This window comes from Pinus tabuliformis, chromosome 4_2 (genome assembly GCF_031772625.1).
Source record: "Pinus tabuliformis cultivar Carrire ecotype Pingquan chromosome 4_2, CPIR1, whole genome shotgun sequence".
Lineage (NCBI taxonomy): Eukaryota > Viridiplantae > Streptophyta > Pinopsida > Pinales > Pinaceae > Pinus > Pinus tabuliformis.
In genome coordinates this window covers 770,969,585-770,993,707 of record NC_142304.1, presented here as the reverse complement: position 1 = coordinate 770,993,707, position 24,123 = coordinate 770,969,585, and the positions used below count along the sequence as shown (strand labels likewise).

Here is a 24,123-nt window from a genome sequence, read left to right as displayed (position 1 = left end):
TGCACTTTCTTGCATTTTTGCATTACATTGAAAAGAAAAAGATGGTGAAATCTGCAAACCATCTGTTGATTTCACTCATGATATAGCTGTAAATGTTTGACCTAACCTCTATCTATCTCCAATATCTATAGTGTCTCCTTGCAACAGAATAATATTAAACCCAAGGGATAAATATTATAAACCAAATTTATAAAAACCCTAAGATAAATATTATAAATCCTAAAATAAACATGTTTCACCATGATTTACCATCATCAATTTTCATACTAAGACAATGTTTGTGAGAATGTGACATTGGACCATGGTTGACCATGCTTGATTTTCATATTGAGACAATCTTTGGCACATTGTGACATTGGACCATTGTTGACCATGGATGACCATGATTGTAAACCCAAGTGAGTTATATTAAATTCTAGGATTAATATTATAAACCCTATGAATAATATTATACCCTAGGAATATGAACCAAATAAACTCAAGAGATTGATATTATAAACGGAAGGGAATAATAAACCCAAGGGAATAATATTAAACCCAAGCGATTAATATTATAAATGCAAGGTATGTAAAACCTAAATGTATTGATATTATAAACCCAATGGAATAATAAATCTAAGGGCTTAATACTAAAAACCCAATAGATTGATAATATAAACCCAAGGGAATAATATTAAACCCAATGGATTAATATTATAAACCCAAGGTAAATAAACTCTGAGATAAATATTATAGACCCAAGGGAATAATATTAGACCCAAGGGATAAATATTATAAACCCAAGGAATATAAAGCCTAAGATAAATATTATAAAATGTTAGATAAATATTTGTTACAATGCGACGTTGGAATATGGTTGACCATGATTGATTTTCAAATTGAGACAACATTTGTCACAATGCGACATTGGAAAATGGCTGACCATCGTTGACCATGGTTGATCTCCATATTGAGACAATATTTGTCACAATGCAATGTTGGACCATGGTTGACCATCATTGTGACAATGTGACGTTGCACTAAGAGATAGTCTTTGTCACAATGTGACCATGGTCGACCACGATTGAACCTAAAGGTATTATAAACCCAATGGATTAATATTATAAATGCAAGGTATATAGACCCTAAAGAGATTGAAATTATAAAGCCAAGGGAATAATAAACCCAAGGAATTAATACTAAAAACCCAATAGATCGATAATATAAACTCAAGGGAATAATATTAAACCCAAGAGATTAATATTATAAACCTATGGTATATAGACCTTAAGATAAATATTATAAACCGACTTGGGACTCACTCCCACCCTCTCCCTCTACAGTGAAAGAACCATTGACACAATTAACACTAGAAATCACCAGGCACACAAACTTCACTACTCGAAGACAAAGGATACCACTTTCCTGTGCTGAAAAGCAGGAGTTGAGGCAAATATTTAAGATAATGGCAACCAAGCCATCATACCAAATGGGACTCCCACACCAAATGGTGTGAGGTCTAGTTGGGACATCAAATCGGGGTGATACCCTGAATGTTGGTGGGTCCAACACCATCAACATTTCTGGAACTAGAAGGAGGGCAGCCAGTTGTATATGGCTAAACGTCCTCTCACACTCACTCATCAACCATCTGGTCAAGGAAGTAACTCACACTCCCTCTTAGTGATGCGCGACTCTGCAGTTAGTTACTTTTCACCTCCCAGGACTGAACACAAAATTCCATATCATCACCTTCTCTCCATCTGTCCCATAACTCGCCAGTTTGCGAAAGCATTCAGATTGATCTTAGGCATACAACACCTTCCATATACATCAAGGAATCTAAAAGCCACTCCCACAAGAGTTGTTGTATCATCAGTGGAAGAAGAAGTTCTTTCCACACTTCAAGGTCTAGCAGAAGCTATTGAAGACGAAGAGGAACCTTTGGTCTTCCAATAAGGGGAACGAGACACCCTTGTGATCTTGGGATCAGACTCCGGTACAGGAGTCAGAGGGGAAGGCAATGGAGGAGGTAGAGGTGGAGATGAACCAACAAACGCATAGTTGGGACTGTCAAATTTTGAAGGAGAGGAGGAGGACAAAGAAGAAGAAGATATGGCTAAAAAAAATATGGAATGGATGACTTAGGGACCATTGGCTCTCCCGGGTGCTTTTCACAAGATGTTGAAGCGAGTGGAGAAAATGAACATCAAGTTCAACCCTGACAGCACAATGAAGGCAGGAGACCATTTTCACAACTTCTACTTGCAACTGTAGACCCTTGAGGTACGGTATGATGATTTAGCATGTAGATTGTTTCCATGTACCTTGGATGGTCGCGCAGCTGCATGGTATGACAACCTTCCACCAAACTCCATACAGAACTGGGGTGCATTCAAACACATGTTCCTTGAAAAGTTCACTGATGATAAGATCCCAACTATGTTACTCAAAGAATTTGGAAGCCTAAAGATGGAGGGGAAACAAAAGGTAAAATATTTCAATCAGAGGTTTACACACATATTGAACAAATTTGCAGTAGACACCAAACCTCATGACTCCATCACAGTTAATTACTACACGTCCACGCTGCCAACTAGTATTGCACAGTTCGTTAAACGAGCTGTGAAATCAACACTATTGGAAAACTGCAAAGAGGGTATTGTTGTTGAGAAAGACCTACACACGATTGGAGTCATCAAGGATGATGAACCAGTGAAAGACTCCAAAGGTGTGAATAGAAAGTCCCAAGTGATCGCGAGAAAGGGTAGAGACAAGGAGACAAATGATATTGAAACCCTCATTCGCCTCATTAGGAACTTGACAACAGAAGTGTTTGAGCTTAAATAATGGAAAACAAACACAGCTGTAAGCAGCCATCTGCCCAGATAAAGACAAGGAAGCAATTCATCAGGAAGCAACTGGTTCACTCGAAAAATTGCACAGAGCTCTGTTTTCCACCTCAAACAATGTGCAGATTCTAAGTTCTATTAATTCCATGAAGAACAACACCCTGAGAACTCTTTTTCGGACTGGAAGCGAGTCACAAGCTCTATTTACAGTCATATATTCAATGCAGAAAACATTATGCAGGAGTAGCTAGAAGACAATAATAATGACGAAGATATTGCACCTGATGAAGCACCAAGCTCTAGGCATGTGGTGAACACGTATCAGTTCTTGCAAGCAATGCCAAAGGCGAACACCAAGAAGCAACCCCAAAATAAAAATGTTCATTACAATATTAGGAGTAAAGGGGCTGCCCCTCCCACTACACTTGGGGAAGTATAAGAAAAAATGAGACTGTTGATGAGGAAGGTTGATCCACCAGCCGCCCCAAAGTAGACAACACAAAACAAGTCTGGGAAGATAGTGACAGAAAAGAGTACGTCCATGAGAAACAAACTTTAGAACACATCGTCAGACAACACAAACATTAGTTCTATATCGAACACCTTGGTGAGTCTACCACTTCTAGACTACAACATTGTAGATGACATGAAGAAAACTCGAGCAAACATCAGTTTGTTTGAGTTAGCTAAGATCTAGAGTCAACGAGACATCCTACTGCACGCATTGGGACAGATAGCAATAGACAATGCAGCCTCTACCCACAAGGGAGAAAGCACACCTCCTGGATCCCTTTCTACTATGCTTAACACACTCTGGATAGAAGAAGCGAACTAAATTTTCCCTCCATTCCTACTATCATTTGAAATTTTTAACTGCAATGTTCACAACTACTTGGTTAATTCTAGCGCGAAAGCCAACGTCATGCCATTCTCCATTGCTAAAAAGATCAATGCACAATGGAGCGAGACATCCATGCTAATCATCCAACTTGATCAAACATCGGTACCAACCATTGGTGAACTTCGAGACGTGATCATCTAACTATCTCATGAGGGTTAATTTCACCAATGAATCAACATTGTCATTATGGACATACCGAAAGCATACAATCTACTACTCGACAGAGACTGGTCCAACAAGATGAATGACTATTTTGCTACAGACTGGTCACACATGTGGCTTCCATACAAGGGAAAATGAAATCAAATCTAGGTGTTATCCAAGAGGTATATAAAGCACAATGTCACTCCCCTTAATGGTGAGAATGAACCGTTGGCCTTTGCAAAACTCATGTTTGGCAACTGCCTCTTGGAAATAATGTTGGGGTGTTATCCTGCACAGCCAGCTCCAACCCCACTAGATATGCAGTTGGGACTCCTTCCCTTCCCAACTGATGGTAATGAAACATGTATAGTACATTGTACTAGTAGTAGCAGTAGCAGTAGAAACAGTAGTACCAGTAGTACAAGAATGTCAAACAGTTCATGTACAGACAAGTTGTGGACCATGTACTTTGACGGATCAAAGACAGAGGATGGCTCACGAGCCGGGTGTGTCTTGATCAACCCATACAACAGGAACCATCTGGTTCCAAGTTGCTTGGAGTTCGAGTCGACGAACAACGTTGCTGATTATAAAGCACTGATGTTGGGCTTGTAGAAAGCCATCAGCCTCAACATAGTTGCACTCAAATTGGTAGGTGATTCATAGATAGTGGTATTTCAAGTATGTAACACCATTCACTATTTGCCACCGCATCTCAAAAGTTACCAGCAAGAGGTATGGAAACTAATCTCTAACTTCCAAGCATTTAACATCATTTTTGCACCACGTACGCGTAATGCAACTACCAATGCTCTGGCAAATGTAGCTTCATGAATCTCACCGATTAGGGATAGATTTACTATTGAAATTTTGTATAAACCATCTATCCCAGATAACATAACTAATTTACACGTGTATAATGATGATTAATAGAAATCACATTTCATGGCCAATGCTAGCGTCTTCAAAGATGCATCGATAGATGATGATGAGCACGAGCACTCTCTATAAGAAGAATCTAGTAACAGGAAAGGCCACCTTATCGCAAAGGGTGTGGCATCATTGGAAAATATTTATGACTTGCAAGAACATTTTCAGGGGCCGAGGAACAACAAGACCCATAGTTCCACAATGATGCATGAACTGATCAACCTGGGAACAAAACAAGATCCAAAGTTCATTAATCTTAGTACATGTTGCACATAGCAAGAGCAGCAAGCCTTGTCTACTTGTTCAAACAATATCGAGATGTGTTCGCATGGATGTACGATGATCTGAAAGCTTACAACATGTAGATAATGCAACACACCATTCCGATCAAAGAAGGGGTCAAGCCATATCAGCAGAAGCTGAGGAAAGTACATCCATCAGTTGAACTCCTTATACAAAAAGAGCTCACCAAGATGTTGGGTGCACGAATCATATACAAAGTTTGTCATTTCACGTGGGTTTCAAACCTTATTCCTGTATGCAAGAAGTCCAGGGAAATCCGCTTATGTGTTTATTTCTGGAATGTGAACCGTGCCTCGGATAAAGACAAACATATCGTGCTGTCTATGGACCACATTTTGCAAACAGTATCTATGGCACAGATGTTTTCCCTTCTCAATGGTTTTTCAGGATATAATTAGGTTCTGGTCGCAGAACCTGACAGACTTAAGACTTCTTTCCATACCAAGTGGGGTACGTTCGCTTACAGATGAATGTTGTTTGGGCTTGTAAATGGAGGTGCAACCTTTTAGTGCGCCATGGAGATCACTTTTCATGGACTCATTAGACATAGCAAAGTGGTATACCTTGACGATGTGACTGTGTTCTCAAGAAGATGTGAGGACCACATATGCCATATGAAGAAAATTTTTGAGCGATGCCAGGGATACGAGATTTTCTTGAATCCCAAAAAGAGCATATTCATAGTGTCTAAGGGGAACCTTCTCGGACACATTGTTGCCAAAAGCAAGATCAAGGTGGATCCAAACTAGGTCCAGACTATTACACAGATCCCTCATCCAGCAAACAAGAAAGCCATGCAGTCCTTCATGTGCAAGATAAACTTCCTACAGAAGTTCATCTTGGATTATGCACAGATAGTCAAGCCCATGCAGGACATGATCAAGAAAGATGTAGTTTAAAGATGGGGCAAGAGGGAAAAGTTTTCATTCACCTGGATTAAGCAGGCTATTGTAGAAGTGCCTGCACTCTACAGCCCAGACTTCAAGAAGGATTTCCTGCTATACACCTTCGCCTCCGATAATTCGCTCATTTCCGTACTCACTCTGAAGGACGAGATGAACGATAAAATCCCAATATCCTTCATGACCGCAAGCATGTAGGGACCAGAACTGAGCTACACCGTCAGTGATAGGCAAGCATATGTAGTTTACAAGGTGGTGAAACACTTCAAGCCCTACTTGCTAAAGAACCACTTCATAGTCTTTGTCCCTCACCAAGCAATCTGCACATTGCTTATACAACAAGAACTGGGTGAATGACATGTGAATTGGATGATAGTCTTGCAAGAGTATGATATTGAAATCAAGCCAGTTCACACGATCCAAGGACATGGGCTCTGCATACTTGCAGTTGAAGCAGTACACGCACCAGAGAGTGAACAAGAGCTCGTTGGCTAGGAGCAGGAAATTGAGATGTATGATGTAAGGCGAGAAATACCCATGGAGGACAGAACCTCTTGGTACGCAGATGTGCACCAGTACCTTGATCATGACACTGTGCCCTCTCACTTTTACATCAGACAGAAGAGGGAATTGTGCCACAAAGCCTTAGAATATCAGTCGGTGCATGGAGTGCTTTACATGAAGCACAGTAATGGATTTTTTCTCAAGTGCTTGGAGGCGCATGAATCAGAGAAGTTACTACAAGATCTGCATGACGAATCCACTGGGGGTAACTTTGTGGGGAACACCACTACACACAAAGTCATGCGGGCTGATTTCTATTGGCCCACATTATTCAAGGATGCACATGCTTATGCTAGTAAGTGCTCGATTTGTCAGCGATGCACTAACAGGACATGAAGGTCAGTAGCCCCACTGCACCCTATTGTAGTGACCGAACCATTCCAACAGTGGGGCCTATACATCATTGGGGAAATCTTCCCACATTCATCAAAGAAAGAACGCTACATTCTAACAAAAACTGATTACTTCACTCAGTGGACAGAAGCAGTTCCACTCAAACAAGTGAACAATGAGGAGGTCATCAGCGTCCTCCAGTAGAACATCATCTCATGCTTCGGTAATTCGGTATCACTTGTTTTTGATAATGCAACGTACTTTTCGTCTTTGAAACTTTATTATTTTTCATTAAATAATGGTATTGTGCTGAAACACTCATCTAACTATTACTCGCAAGGAAACAATCTTGCAGAATCTAGGAATAAAAACCTCAGTCACATAATCAAAAAGACCGTTTTCTTTGAGCAGCGCAACTACCATACCACCCTGATGAATGCATTATGGGCTAACCATGTAACACCCAAACCCTCTATGAATAACTCATCATACTTCCTGGTCTATGGTAAAGAAGTCATCCTTCCACTCATTATCTACTTGCCTGCACTTCAACTTTCCCAAGAATCCCAAAGCAAGCCTTGCCAGCTAGTTCAGTATAGGATGGAGGCTCCCCATAAGCTTCAGGAACAAACGATGAAAGAAAAAGAAAAGATCACACTCCACCAGAACCATATCAAGATATTGTTCGATAAGAAGTCTGCAGGGAAAGCTAACTTTGGTGTTGGTGACTTGGTTCTAAAATGGGATAAGTCCCATGAAGACAAAGGCAAACATACAAAATTCCGATCCCTGTGGATTGGTCCATACACAGTCCATGAGAAGCTTGGGCCACACATGTACCATCTTCAATCACTTGATGGAAGGATTGACAACCTTCTTGTCAATGACCAAGATCTCAAGCATTATTTCCAGTAGGCTGGGCCATGCCTAGTGCCATGTACATAGTTTGCTTGCTGCTTATTGTTTTCATTTTGTCTGCCTTGCTTACTATATTTGTTTTTATTTGGTTTTCTTCGCTTACTATTTTTATTTTCATTTGTTTGAATTGTTTAATACTTTACTATTTTTGTTTCCGGAAATAAGTGCTGCCATCTACTACGTTCTGGATTTTGAAAGAGTATGTGGTTAAGAAATGAAGAGACTTGTGACATTGCATCACTTGGCTAGCCTTGTGTCTATATTCTCTGTGCTTGGTTATAAACTTTAGCCCATGAAGTCTTGATAGAAAATATGAGCCATCTGCAAGGGAATTTTTGGTCCAACCATGAACCTGTGTCCACACTGGGAAGCCCCATGCCTGTACTCAACCTTCTGCTCTGTGTGTTCAATCTCATCCAACTAGTAGAAATGAAGAAGGGGAAATCTAAACGAGAAAACCTATGTTATAGGTCTTACATGCTTCTTTGAAGGAACAACCTCTTCTGCTCTCAATGATTCGGGATCCCTCTTCTGCCCCAAAAATAAATAAGTGCATATGCACAGTCCTCTTGAAAAAATACAAAGGCGAAAGAAGAGAAAGGCTTCCTGCGTAGAGAGGTGAAGGATGCAACTCCACTGGGGTACTGAGCAGGCTTGATTGTAGTGGAACAATGCGTGTGTTCCTGCGTGACTCCGTCAGGGTACTATCCAGGCTTTCTGGCAATAGAGCAACACCAGAGATGAAAACTTATACTCGTAAATATTCAACTCACGAGCTAAACTACCCTTCCCAAATTCGAAACACTGTGATCAACCTGAGCTTTTAATTGTGTTTGATTGAGTTGGTGAAAGGTGAACCATGTATGTCCACAGGGTAAGTGGGGAAGATGAAGTAACCAGCATAGTGATTCAATACTCCCTGAAAGACCAAGGACCTATGCTGACAATGAACCAAAAGAGAGAAGGTGGAGTTCTACCAGTGTGTTGCAAAGTGTTGTAGAGGCTGCAAAAACCTACAAAATTTTGGCCTGCATCCAATTTCAGAGCCTCCTTTGAGAGTTTTACTTGATGACTACACACACTCGGGTTCACTCTGTGAGCTCGTTTGAGTCTTCGCACTCACCTTGCTTGATCATTCCACCCAAGCTTTTGCATGTTGATGTTAATGTCATTCTTGTGACCATGTTTTGGCCATACCCAAGGTCTTTGCTTCATGTGTACATGTTGTGTACGCTATATAATCATCTGTCGTGCTCACACACAGAGTCATATTCACTGTCATGCAAGCATTGTCACATTCGTCCAATGATCAATCACAAGTGTCGTGCTTGTCACTCACACCGTCGGTTAGTCATGTTGAGCATATGTGTCTAGATGGTTTGAGTCGTCTCGTCATCAAGTCATGTAAGTGTGTGTTTGCAAGATCACGTATGCACCTTTCCACTCATTCACACACTTAGCCATTTTTCTAAAGTTATGACGACTGGATTCCACTCTAACAACCAGACCTTCACCCCACCATCGACTCGATCATCTGTCACCTAGAATAGCGCAGAAGCACGAAGCAAGCCATTTCAAGTTGCGTTGCCCGCAAGCAGATAAATCAACCTTTATGCTGGTCAACCAGAGAGTTTGACCCGATAGTCACCCCGGGACTGACTCCCATAAAAAATGGTGCAGAGGCTACAGACCTTTCCTGCTATGCTGACTGAGAAAATTGCATGGACATGCCAGACAGAAACCAAGTGCCTGTCCCTATCTCCCTTAGAAAATTGTGCAGTTTTTCCAGTCAATCGACTAGATGCCCACCCAAAAAACTGTGCAATTTTCATGAGCAAGCCCTCCGCTACCCAGCAGTCTGCTCAACTTAGAAACTATGATAGGTGATCATAGGGCTAGCCTCCCATCATCACTGCATTTTTTCCTGCTAGCAGCTCTCAGAAGTCGACTGCCAGTTCCCTCCAGGAATTGCATAGTTTTTGTTGCGAAGCTCTAGCTGCTGACTGCCAGTTCCCTCTAGGAATTGTGCAAAGTTTTGCTGCCCAACTCCTGGCAGCTGGCTGCCAGTTCCCCTTAGGAATTGCACAGTTTCTGCTACTAGCTACTAGTACCCTCCAGTAATTGTGTAGTTTTGGCTGCCAAGCTCTTGATGCCTACTCCTTCTGGAAATTGTGCATATTTTGCCTACCCAACCTTCCCACATCCCAAATTGTTCCTCCCAAAAAAATGCGGATTTTTGTCCTCTAACTGAGTCAGACCCTGTGGACAGTCACTGTCATTCCATATTTCCCATCTCCATCACCCAGTGACTGTTGCGTAGTTTTCACTAGCAGTGCCTAGAGCCTCCATCCTAGCTTGTAACCTTGTCTCCTCTCCCGGTCACCTGTATCCGAAATGAACATGCATCATTGTAGAATAGGAGGTTTATGGATTTGATGTCATCTCGTCATGAGTGACTACAGATACAAGTATGCAAACAAACATGGCGTAACGACGGATGGGATGAACAAAGGGAGTACAAGCAGAAGGACATGTTTGTCAACGGTCGAATGAACGATGCTTGCAAAGAGATGTGCTTGCTAATGGATGATCATGCAAATATGTGTTTGTAGACAGACGGACGAGAAAACATGCAAGATGTGTTCACAGACAGACAAATGGATGAACATGTAATTTTTGCGAACGGACAAACCTGACAAGCTCACCAACATACAAGCAAGGAGAAATGTGCGAATGCAACATTAAGTGAACCAATGACCATAGAAGACTCCACACACTTTGCAATGCGGAGGTGAAGCCGTGACACACCATGAGGACATCCATCACTCAACAACACTACATCTTCACATGCACACTAGCAACAACACAGATGTACTAGCACTGTCATGTCGAGTCTTGTCATGATTCATGTCATCCACATCTCTACTGTGGGCCATAATATCAATCAATGTAATGTAACGTGGAAGTCCAAGAGACCCACTTATTTTATGAAGAGTCATGTAAAGTCAAAAATTCATGGAAGTCAAATAGTCATGAGGGTAGGCGAACAACCACAAGGGTTAGTTTCACCCTTGGCTGTAAATACCCCCACATTTGTACATGCAATGGACTTTTCCCCTCAGCTCCTCCCCAATAGCCTTGAGAGTCTGTAATATTTTATTTGAGGAGTAAGTAGTGGCTCCAATGCCCTACCGACAGGGTTAGTGATGTATGGTGTAAAGACGTGTCTTGGAGCTTTTGCTTAATTCAGAAGCCTGCTAACAAGCCATCACATTTTCACACATGTATTGTATTTTTGTAAGACTGATCTTGAACACTTTTAATGCATGTTGCTTTAACTTGTGTTTAACACTTGAACTCATTCACTTGTTGTAATACATATATATTAACGAAAATGTGTTGCATGTGTTGTTAACGCTGTCCTGCCCGTGTTGGTTAGCTCCCCAAACATCAGACAGATCTTTCAAATAAAATGTCTATAACAACCGTTGCACTCACACGGACTCATCCACTGAGTGTTTTACGTGTTATCTTCCCTTATGTGTTGTGACTGTCACATCTGTGTGGACTGTTATCCCAGAAGTTGTGAACGCCTTGTTGTGTTATGTGTTCCTAATAGAGTTGAGGCTTCCTCCCAACCAACTTGGGACTCACTCCCACCCTCTCCCTCTACAGTGAAAGAACCATTGACACAAGTAACACTAGCAATCACCAGGCACGTGAACTTCACTACTCGAAGACAAAGCAGACCACTCTCCTGTGCTAACAAGAAAGAGTTGAGGAAATTCTTTACGATAATGGCAACTGGATCATCGTACCAGATGGGACTGCCACACCAAACGGTGTGAGGTCTAGTTGGGACTTCATATCGGGGTGATCCCCTAAATGTTAATGGGTCAAACACCGTCAACAACAACCTAGTACTTGTAGCCCCTTAATTTGATTTCGAAGCTACATGGCGATAGTCTAGATAGGTGTGGCCTAAGAGGTGAACTTGATGTTCCATGAGGGTAAAATAATCTTGGTACTTCTAGGATTTGGATAATTTCAGCATGCTGAGGGATTTGAGGTCCATATCATTTACTTGGTATGGACCTATATCGAGCCCTTCCGACACTACAGGAAGAATACTGAAGGTAGAGGTGGGGGTTTGATGGACTTAGGAGGATTTCTGGTGGAGTGGGAAGGGTTCACATGAAGATTCGATGGAGGAATGAAGGTGGAGGAAGGAAGTGAATAGAGGATGAAGAAGGATTAGAGTCCTCCATTTCAACTTCTGGCACTAACTTTTCCTAATGGGACTCTGAATTTTCCAAAGAGGCAAGTGGCTTCTATCATTTGGAATTAGTGCTCTTTCACTCTAGAGATTTTGGATAAGTATGTTGAGAGTTAGGGTAACGATGCATATGGTCCACCAAAGTGAAAACATCATTATCCTAGCCCGATGATGGATTAGGGCTTTATTTTGTATCTAACAAAGGACAATTGTGGTATAAATGGCCATATTCATGGCATCACTAACATCTAAATGTAATATTCTCATAATCAAGAGTCTTCTTCTATAATTCATCCTAGTAATATATATCTATACATTTGGAGAGAGGTTCAGATATGTTCATATAAACAAAAGAAGTTGGCATAAGATATGTACTTTTACTGCTTGGTTACTTCAAACACTTGCACAAAATGTCTAAGGGAATTCCCAATTCCAGCTATGGTTTCTTCATCACTCCCTTAGTAGGAAGTACATCTGAATCCATATAGGTGCTACCCTAAAGTCCTTGTCTAGCAGCATTGAGCGCTTTGTCAAGAATTGTAAATAGAGTCTAGCTGAATTGAAAAAGATATGGTATGTTCTCAAAAACCTTGTTTGAGTCCTTTGGATTACCAAAATCAATAGTAAAACAACCCTTAGCTCCTAGTTTGAGCTTCATTTAGCCTTTAAGTTTCTATTTATTTTGCACCCATTAGGAGAGAGCTTTCTCTGAAGGTCAAATACCTAGAAACTTCCCAATTAGTGAACGATCCTTCATGAGATGTATGTATTCTCCAACAGATTGAGTTGGAGATAGAGTGTGTATGTCGATCTGGATTAGTGCCTCCTGAGACAATCCTACTATAGGAGGGAGAGTCGCTCCCTCCATTGGCCTTAGTCATAGAAAGAGCAGATGGGAGAGAAATCAAAGTCATCGTAGCTAGGGTTTGAAAAAAGAATCAAATAGGGTTTCGCATAACTCCTCCTTCAACATTTAAATAAATAAAATTCTATTAGATTAAGTGTAATGCAGTTATGTATTAGCCAAATGAAACATGTATCTTTTTAGTTATTTATTAAACTTGTAACATATAATAATTTCATAATAAATGAAACTATATTATAACATTTATATTTCAAGAAAACATCAAATACTTTAACTATATAAATATAATACAAATATTAATCGAGTTCAATTACGAAAACTCAAATTTGTTAAAGGTTATTTTTGTTGTTAACTCAAAAAAAAACCTATAACAACCACATTAACCATTCACACTTTGGAAAAAAACCTTTCCAATTAAATAAATTAAAAATAAAAATATTTTTTAGGAATAAATATAAAATAAATTTAATAAAATTTAAAGGGGAAAATATGTCAGAGAAGAAATAAATTAAAGTTCAAAACATTGGAACATGAGGATAAAGTTAAGTTTAAATAAAAAGTCGTAGCCTAATGATTATGTTTTTTGCTTTGGAGGTTGTGGTAATTCCGATCATATTTTGAAAAAATCTGGTAGGGATTTTGCTCCAGAGATTTTTGATGGTGCTGAATCTATTTCCACCATCAAATATATGATTCAAACTCTGCATCTACAAGATTTTTTCAAAAAAAATTACCTGGATTCTGACCACTTTTAATCATCCACGCAGTTCCTCTACAAACTACTCCAAATAAAAATCGAAAGGCTTAAGGAAGCCGATGAATGGATTAGGGTTAATTAATGTTATTACCTTTTATATATGAAAATTTGCTCAGTTATAAAGCTAATCAATCATAAATCCATAAATACTATCAATCTATTTTAGAAGTACACATTCGTATTTTATGTGTCAACGAAGGTTATTTCTCTCATATTTCTGTTACGGAAAAAAACTCATAGAAACCATCTTAACCGTTGCAATAGGATTTCTATTCAATTAAATTAGAAAATGTTTAAATCAAAATCAAAAGGATGGAAGAATAAGAATAAAATTAAATAAAAAAAGAATTGAGGATAAAGATGAATTGGTTAGTTTAATTAATGTGGTATTTTTTATATGTAAAATCTGGTTAAATTGTAACATATATAAGAAGCTAAATTTTAGTGGAGTGCTGCATTTTATTTTAAAATTACAAATGAATAGTATTTTTGTTATTGAGAAAAACTTATAACAGTTATATTAAGTAAAAATTTCAAATTTAATAAAATTTATAAAGGAAAAATAAATAAATAAATAAATTGAAAATGAAAATAAGTTAAATAAAAATGAAAATATTTGAAAATGGATTTAAATTTATTAAATCTAATTAATGTAATCATTTTATTCTTATTAAATTGAAAAATTACGCAATTTTAAAACTACTAAATAAAAACCAAAAAAGTTTGAGAATGAAAATAAATTAGTTAAATGTAATTAATATAATTGTAAAAATTAAACAATCCTAAAACCCTAAATTAAAAAAATGATAGTGAAAATAATTTGATTAAATATAAGTATTTAAATCTTATTGAATTGTAAAATTAAAATATTATAAAATTATAAAAAGATAAATTTTATTAGGGTGTTTATATTTCATTCAATAGGTGCAAAGTAGAATATATATATATATATATATATATATATATAGATATGAGTAAAGGTTATTATTTTTGTGAGTGATATTAAGAGTAAGGTGATGAGTGAGCTTGCATTTGTTGATAACAGTCAGATATCTGACTGTCCTTACTACTTGTTCAACAATTGAGTTATGATAAAGTGATTTCCACAACTGAATTATGATAAATTTTCCCACTGTTAAAAGAAATAAGCATATTCACCATTGAAAAAAAAAAAACTAAATAAAAATAAAAGAATTCTAGTATGAGGATAAGATTAAATGAAAATTAAAAATACTTCATAATAAGTAATTTCATTAACTTTTAAATACATTTGGATAAGATTAAATGAAAATTAAAAGACTTGAGATAAGTAATGTCATCGCTTTATATATATATATTTTAATATGTGATATCTTGTCAAATCGTAAAACCAAGATATCGTGAGTTGATAAGAGATTAAACTTCAATGGGTGACAACATTCCATTTCACTTGTACTGAGTGCTTTGACAATTAAGAGGGGGGGTGGGGGGTTGGAATTTTTGTGGTATGTTTCCCAACCACATTGTTTTTCTTTTTGGAACAAAAGTGAAACTTTTGTTTTTACGATCAATTTTAGTTTGTTTCAAGTGCCAAGAAATGATATGTGCATGAATTTCTTTGGAAAAATCAGTTGATTGTTTTACTTTGGCTAATGTTTTGGTCAAGAAATTGAACTGAAGAAAGGAGTTGTATTCAAGCAGGTTGTTCTTGATGAAGTGAAAGGTCGTCTACAAGTTATCACTCTAAATAACCCACACAAGATGAATATTATTAGCAGGGAAGTGGTAGGATACTAGACCATATCCTTTCATTTATGATCCATGGTTGAGGGATTGGGCCAAGCACATGTTTTCTTAAACTGGTTTGACAAATCCTATAATATGATATTCAGGCAATCCGATTAGCTCAACTTTATGAAAAATGGGAAAAAGAAAATGATGCAGAGATGATGATCATCAAGGTAAAATTGTCCACTATTTTGGATTCCAATATTTTATTGTCAAATTTTCAATATTGTACCACTTCCAAACCTTCGTTGACATTTATGTATTTCCTTCAGGGGGTCGGACGCGCATTTTGTGCTCGGGGAGACTTAATAGAATTATATTATGGAAAGGCAGGTTAGTATCCAATCTTTTCGAAATTGGCATCTTTACTTCTTGGGTATAGTCTCAGAAGAGTTGAATGTTAGATAGTAAGATTAAGTAGCAGAGGATTTTCATTTATTTCTCATTCTTCTCTTGGTGTTTGTTATTTTTTAATCCATTTTTTTGCCACAAAGTCTACAAGTGTTAAACATAAATGTGAAACATAGCTAGTACTATCATATTACCAAATCTGGTTGATATAGGTGGATCAACATTATTTGTTATTTGATTAATATAAAAGAAGTTAATTTTTTTTAGGGTTATATTGTTCTTTGCTTTGATATTTACATTTCTTCAATTACACATTAAATTCACCCCATAACATCATAGCAGTATTCAGATTTACATCATTATTCAGCAACATATGCAACTATCTAGAAAGAATAATATCAATGTAGTGGAACATAATGGAACAATAGAAGAAAGAAATTCACACATAGAGACACTAGGATTGGTTGGAGAATAGAGAAAAAACCCACTATGGAGAAAATCCTTCCAAAGTCTTCTTCTTATTAGATTGTCATTAAATGATTTAGAAAATGAGAGTGCAATAATTCATATCTTCAACCATAAACCTATCCAACAATAATCAACAAAAAAATATCCATGAAATGAACGCATCAACGCTTATACTCAAAAACCTGATTCAGAAGCCTGTAATGAATTGTCAATATTTGCGGCCAACTGTCAAACTCTGCGGTCAATGAGCGGAAACTTCAAACAACTGAAAAACCAAACCCTAGATGTCTATGACATGGAGGACATGTTATGCATGCGACTAAAAGGCTTCAGTGGCATGGATGACCCTGGTAGTGAGTGACTGTAGTCGAGATCCCTCTATGGCATGCCTATGACTGAGGCCCAAAACCCTAAAACAAAATGAGAGCTTCAAACCTTGCAATTTCACCTTTGTACAAAACCATTCCTCTGTGGACCTGCCTCAGACCTGTGTGAGCCAAAAACAAGAAAGAGAAAATTATTATCCAAATGAGGTAGAGGTCACTTGTATTTATAGCCTTCCAAGCGTGTCCAATTTGCTTTAGGGCCGACTTGATCAAATATGTACATGTGGGATTATAATTCAAAAATACACTTTCCCTTATCTAAATTTGATGATCGTTAGGTAAATTTTGGTCCTCTCTAAAAGAGGAATTCAATGTAATAATCATCTGCATCAAATGAGCTGTCCAAAGTGCAATTTGGCCCTAGTTTCCAATTTTAACACTCCCTCTCAACTAGGGAGAATTCCACCTACATCAGGTCACAAGTATCCTATCATCAAATCATATCCAGTATCAAGTATCTCATCATCACGTATTGTAATTGTTCATATCAATTCATATCTTACTTATTTCATCTTATCTCTTTATTGTCCTTGCTCATACATTGAACATTCTTGAATCTAAAAGAAGAATAATTTAGCATCGGAGGTGAGCCTAAGCTACCACCCTCTATTCATCGGGGAGCCACTGCTATAACCCGGAATCGTTGCCAGCGAGGAACCCAATGCTACCACCTAGGAAACATCAGCGGGGAGACAAATTTATGACCCACATCAACATCGAAGATCCTAGCTCAATCCGGAACGACATCAGGAAGCTTAACCTCAACCCAAAATCTCATGGGGGAGCTAAAAATATACAACCTTATATCGAGAAATAGGTGATATAAGGGAGCACATCTCAATCCATCCTATTTCCTACCGATCTTCCCAACAGTGACCCTCAAGAGTCATGTGGTAGACCACTTGTATCATAATCTTAACTTGAGTTAGATACCCGACTTACCAAAAGGTAAGGATCACATGCCCCAAGCCTCCTCAACCCATTGGAAATATGGGGAGGGAATATCGTAACAAGGCCGACTTATGGGTATAATGTCAACTAAGGCATACTCTGCAAAGACCAAGATAGGGGAGCAACATCTCTAAACCTATGGGTAATGTATAGGGGTTATACCCTATTGTCCAAATATCCCTAAATCCTAGAAGCCCTCCATATCAATTCCACACCTTGGGAGCTTAGATAGGGGGGAAGAGATGGCTCAGTGTCCTCGATCAGCGATGTTCTCTATAGATAAAAAACATACCACTATGTTTACATATTTTATCAACTTAATCATCATGTCGCAATATCAGCGGTCTCCTGATTGTGCAGGTCATCAAATCACATATCAGATTATCTATATATATATATATATATATATATATATATATCTATATATATATATCACAGAGGGATACCTTGTTCACCCTCCCTCTCATGGAGGTTCTAACCACAAGCCTAAGCTTGTCTCGTACAATAACATTGTCTCAATATATGAAGGTAACTCAGTCCCAACTATATACGGGATTCTGTGCTAATCAGATCCAACTCTTTTTCATCGCAATGTATCCATGTCATATTGAGAACCTACTCAAACATCTCTCCAAAGAGCTTCTTTGTCTTACCTCAAAACTAGTCATGTTAGCAACTTCGTACTCAACCTCGGTTGTGCTTGAAGCTATGGAATTCTCATTAAAATATCATGGCATATATCATGCTAAGGAAGCATGCATATGTTCTCATCTCATTATTAATTATCCCAATCATCATTAGTACATCCATACAGGCACATATCATAGGAATAATATCTAAGACCAAAAAAATAATTTCCCATGAAGATATCTCGAAGGGTGATTGGTGGCAACTCAATGTGTATGAAGCGGCTCAATCATGAGTTCACTTAGGTTCAATGCACTATATATATATATATATATATATATATGGGTGTCCATGTGGAACATCAATTCTTCAATCAATTGTGGGTTTCCAAGTCAAGTTCAATAATGTCTCTTCATAACTTCTTGAAATTTAATTACAGTGTTCAAGTAATTGGATTTCCACTTTCTAATTTTTTTTTAATGGCTTCACGATATATATTTTCTTTTGCAAACTTCAGAAATCAATTCAACATGCCATGATTCATTCTTTTGAGCTTGAGAAGCCAAATCCCTCTTAATTTGATCATCAGAGGCTCATTTATTTTCTAGAGTATACCATCAGTATATGAAACCAAAATCAAAGTCATACCTTGGACTATATTTGATGTAGAGGATTATATTCTTGGCTTCACTAGGTAACTGTCAATGCGAACATATCAAGCTCAGGGAGCTTGCTTCATACAATGCTCTTTGCAAGCATAACAATTTACCACACCAATATTATCAACCTCGCATAAATCAACTAAGTCAATTTATCAAAGTTTAGAATCCATATTAGAACTAATATCAAAATCATCAATATCCCAATATCAAATTCTTTAGACCAGGTGGCAAGTAGAGCTCTCATCCAAATATCTAGTTACGACATCATGTATTATTATGCCAACAAGTTTTCATTTACCAAGCAATATCAATGCTTCATCACGTCATCCTCATGATCATAATACAAGTCACTAGATGCAAATGCATACGCAAAAAAAAAGTCATGCAGGTTCCATCTATTTATTACGAGATTACTTCATACTGAATCACAACTATTTATACTTCAACCAATGTGTCAAAGTTAATGATGTCAACACAGAATACCAATATAAGTCACTTAAAGTCACTATGCCCATATAGCATTGTTATCAAGGAAAATCACCCGTCAGCAAATAAAATCATTAGTAATCATGTTAAACCCCAAATTTTCTATCACAGTGAGATCTATAACCCAAAATAAATATCAACATCAAGTCAAAGTTCTAAATCATTATCAAGCATCATGTCAAAATTCCAAACACTGCTTATCTATATCAATAAGCCAAATCTAGTCAAACCCTTACAACTATTATTAAATATTGTCATACACAAGCTTCAATGGTAAAATCATAATGACATATTGATATTCATATCCCAATCACCTGCAAACACAAGTTTAGTCAAAACATTCACATTATAGTAAGTCAAACATTCAAACTTCCTTGCTTATAAAACATTCTATTGTCTGCTCCATGTCTGTAGGACTGACATCCTTCAAGTGAACTTATTATTTCATGCACAAAACTTCGCTTTTGTGTCCTGCATGCATAACCGCATCCATAGGCCTTCTTTCGTGTGGTTGATAGGATACAATCGCACCCTAGAGTTTCTTCCATGCGACTCGGGCTTAGAGGAAGGAAAAAATCTTTCTTCTCAGACCTGAACTTTGTTGCAGACCAACAATATCAAATATTTGTCTATTCATGTCCATAAATCTTACTTCAACAATAAAAAATATTCTATACATATAATGCAAACGATAATAGGAGTAGGGATCTTATGGAGATATTCTCCCTCTGAATGGGAATCCACTTTAGCCATTGCCATTCAAGTCATCGACCTCCCTATAACATTGTCATACATCAGCATATCTGCCAGATCATAAAGTCAAAATATATGACATATCTATCATGGTCATAACATGTTAACACCAACTACTTCACCATTACATCATGGAATTAATATTTCATCAAGGGTTAGTGTCAACTAGATAATAGGAGTATACTTCAAGAATCATGATCAAAACATTTTTTTTTGTCACACAGCTCAATCCATCAAGTCATGGAATTCAATTTTACCATATATCATATTTACTAATCTCATCAAAACCTAACCACAGTCAACAAGAAGATCATGAATATCAATATCATTGTTACACTTCTATCATCATGGCTACCATGCTTCTCACAAACATTATCAATAGTATCAAGTTACCATATATTAGAATCAAGGTGCTAGCCTTCTTTATGGTATCAAGATATCCAAAATGATAGAAAACATCAAGTATATAAATATATCAAAAATCAATATTAAGTAGCTTCATAAAATCAAGAAGTTCATCATGTCTAAAAGGTAAGATATATGTGTTTACTACCAAGTGCATCATTTCATCATAGGTATCAAACTTTCTTTCGTATGCATACATGAGCCATTTGTGAAGGTGATATACTCATCATGTCTTAGGGATTACCTTTCCATCAATATTGTAGTAGAAACATAATATTGAAACAACACCATACACACCTTGTAGTGTTTAGATACCTGTGCACCTTCTTATTTTACATCAACAGTTGTAGCACTTTGTCACCTTTTCATCAAGTGCCTCTTTACCTTTTCCAATGCTAGTTCTTCTCTTCCTTTAACGAGAGGTGATCATCTCCCTATTGAACCAACCTTTAAGAGCTATCACTATCCATTGTCCACTTGTTTCCTTCAATATATATTCATCAATTTCATAAGAAACCAGGCCTAATAGAAATTATCCCATCTAGGGCTTCATCAAATCTGTGACAAGTGCTTGAGCTTCTTCACATTGAGCATGCTAGGGTTTCTATATTTCATATTTCAAATATTTGTCATAAACTAGGGTTTCTCTCAAAACCTAACCTCATAATATCCATCGGACCCTAAATTTCCTAGGGTTTCCTTCAAACCCTATAATTGTTTTAGGTCTCCTCTATTTGTTTCCATCAATGGTGTCATGATAGGGTTCACCTTCAACGACTTTTCTTAAGCCCAACTCTGATACCATGTTAGTTTTTCTTATGTCTCTATTGTTATTTGCTTTGATAATTACATTTCTTCATTTACACATTAGATTCACCCAATAACATCATAACATTATTTAGATTTACATCATTATTTAGCAACATATGCAACTATGTAGAAAGAAAAATATCAATGCAGTGAAACATAAAGGAAAAATAGAAGAAAATCATTCACAAATAGAGACCCCAAGATTGGTTGAAGACCAGGGCAAAACCCACTATGGGGAAATCTCTTTCAAATTCTTCTTCTTATTAGATTGTCATTAAAGAATTAAGAAAATGAGAGTACAATAATCCATATTTTCAACCATAAACCTATTTAGCAATAATAAAATAAACAATATCCATGAAATGAACCCATCAAAGCTTATACCCAGAACCCTAATTCATAGGCTTGTAATGAACTCTCACTGTTCGCATTCAAAGAGCGAAAACTTCGGAGAACTAAAAAACCAAACCCTACATGCCAGTTGCATATAGGACATGTTGTGCGTGTGACTGAAAGTATTCAGTGCCACGAATGAGTCTGGAAGTGAGTGATTGTAATCGAGATATATTTTTGGCATGCGCGCGACTAAGGCCCAAAACCCTAAAACCCTAAAACAAAGTTTCGAGCTTCAAACCCTACAATTTCACCTTCATGCAAACCCATTCCTCCGCAAGCTTGCCTCAAACTTTTGCGAGCCAAAATCAAGGAAGAGAAAATGATCCAAGATGATTGCCCAAATAAGGTAGAGGTCACTTGTATTTATGGCCTTCGAAGGGTGTCCAATTTGCTTTAGGGCTGACCTGATCAAATATGCACATGTGGGTTTATAATTCAAAAATACACTTTCCGTTGTCCAAATTTGATGATATTTATGTTGATTTTGGTCCTCTCAAAAAGAGAAATTCAATGCAATCATCATTCATGTCCAAAGTGAAATTTTCCCCTAGTTTCCAATTTTAACATAAGATGTCATTTCTCATAAGATAATTTACATCGTAATATACATACTGTATTAGGTAAGTGTGAAAAGGTAAACATGGATTTAGAGATGCAAGGTAGTTAATATTTAAATTCCATCCATTTATGTGAAAAATAAAACCAAAATATGTCATATTTCTTATTTATAAATAAAGATAAAGATTTAGATTAAAAAAATAGATTAATCTACCAACTAGATACCTATCTAAGTAAATATCAATACTATTTCTTCAAAAAAATATTCAATTACACATGAACATAACTAATTTATCTGTTTTTGTTTATGCTTATTTTTATGTTATGAATCATGATCCACAAACATTTTTGCAGACAAACAAACTATCGAGCTTGGCTACAAAACATATTGGCTTTACTATCACATCCATACTTACAAGAAAACTCTGGTGAGGATTGTCACTTTTTAGTTGATACCATTTTTAATTTTTCTGCAGTTTGTAATTCGAGACTCATGCTACTCTATCGTGAAGAATAATGTTTCCTAGATTTTGTAGGGATCTTTTCAATATAATTGAAGTTTATTAGATTATGTATTTGCATTGTACTTTCTTTCTTTTCCATCTAAAACTATGATAGATAAGTATACATACTACAATCTCCATAATTATCATTTAAAAACATAGTTAAGATTTTTTTTGCTAGCATGTTATTTTCTCTCCGGCATTTTTTTGTAAAAGTAGAAGGGTCTCCAATTCTTATGTTTCTATTTAATTAATTTACAAAGAAAGATTATGCATGTTTGATTCAGGTAGATCTTGTTAATGGAATTGCAATGGGAGCAGGTGCAAGTTTAGCAATATTATCCACCTATATGTTTCTATTTAATTAATTTACAAAGAAAGATTATGCATGTTTGATTCAGGTAGCTCTTGTTAATGGAATTGCAATGGGAGCAGGTGCAAGTTTAGCAATATTATCCACCTATAAAGTAGTCACAGAGAAAACTGTGAGTTCTTCCAATTTCAAAGATAATTTTCCTTTTTTGTGTAAAGGATTAGCATATCCCTCTTCAATTCATAGTACAAATACACTACCACCACAAAGTGAGATTGAGATTGTGCTACACTTTCAACCGTATTTCTTGATGATATTATTGACTCCCGAACTTATGTTGATGGTAAATTCTGGGATTTCCAGGAATCTGATGGTCAACAAAGCGTTTAAATAATTTACTCCTCTCTTTATCATCAGATTTCTGGATATTTGGGAAATATGCAATCAACATTGGAATGCCCTTTATTCACTAATCCATTTTTGTGAGTTTTAATTATAGGGTCCTTCACACAACTGGAAAAGACACACTTGCATAGTTTGGGAGCTTACACGTTTAACATCTTGTCTTACATTGTTTAGTTTTTGTTGCATTATAACCTACGAGGAAGAGGAAAATTTTTTAAATTCTTTAAAATGATGAAGAAAAGAACCACCATATTTGTTATTTTTCATTAAAGTATTATTTAGAATGCACTTGTATAATTCATGATGTGATTTCAATAATAACACATTATTGACAGATACAAAGTTCTAAGTACAGGTCTTCGCAGCACCTGAAGTTGGTTTTGGATTTCACACTGAATCGGGTCTCTCGTACATTCTTTCACATCTTTCAGGACACCTTGGTAAATACACCATGTTGTGTCGTGTCTATATATATTTCATTGTTAAATATTTCATCATTTAACAATGAAATACAATTCATCATAGGCCCTAATGCTTGAGGGGAAAAATTTGAGAGAT

General features: G+C 36.9%; 1 protein-coding gene across 1 annotated transcript in view; it reads left to right on the top strand.

Moving 5' to 3' along the window:
* The first annotated feature begins 6,521 nt into the window (after positions 1–6,521).
* Positions 6,522–24,123, top strand: part of LOC149171895 (3-hydroxyisobutyryl-CoA hydrolase-like protein 5) — a 281,986-nt gene continuing 264,384 nt past the window's right edge. The window contains exons 1-8 of the mRNA XM_089426124.1: positions 6,522–6,870; positions 7,264–7,514; positions 15,405–15,488; positions 15,596–15,664; positions 15,764–15,824; positions 22,699–22,772; positions 23,249–23,332; positions 23,921–24,005. Of these exons, the coding sequence (XP_089282250.1) occupies positions 6,522–6,870; positions 7,264–7,514; positions 15,405–15,488; positions 15,596–15,664; positions 15,764–15,824; positions 22,699–22,772; positions 23,249–23,332; positions 23,921–24,005 (1,057 nt within the window). The remainder of the gene's footprint in view (positions 6,871–7,263; positions 7,515–15,404; positions 15,489–15,595; positions 15,665–15,763; positions 15,825–22,698; positions 22,773–23,248; positions 23,333–23,920; positions 24,006–24,123) is intronic.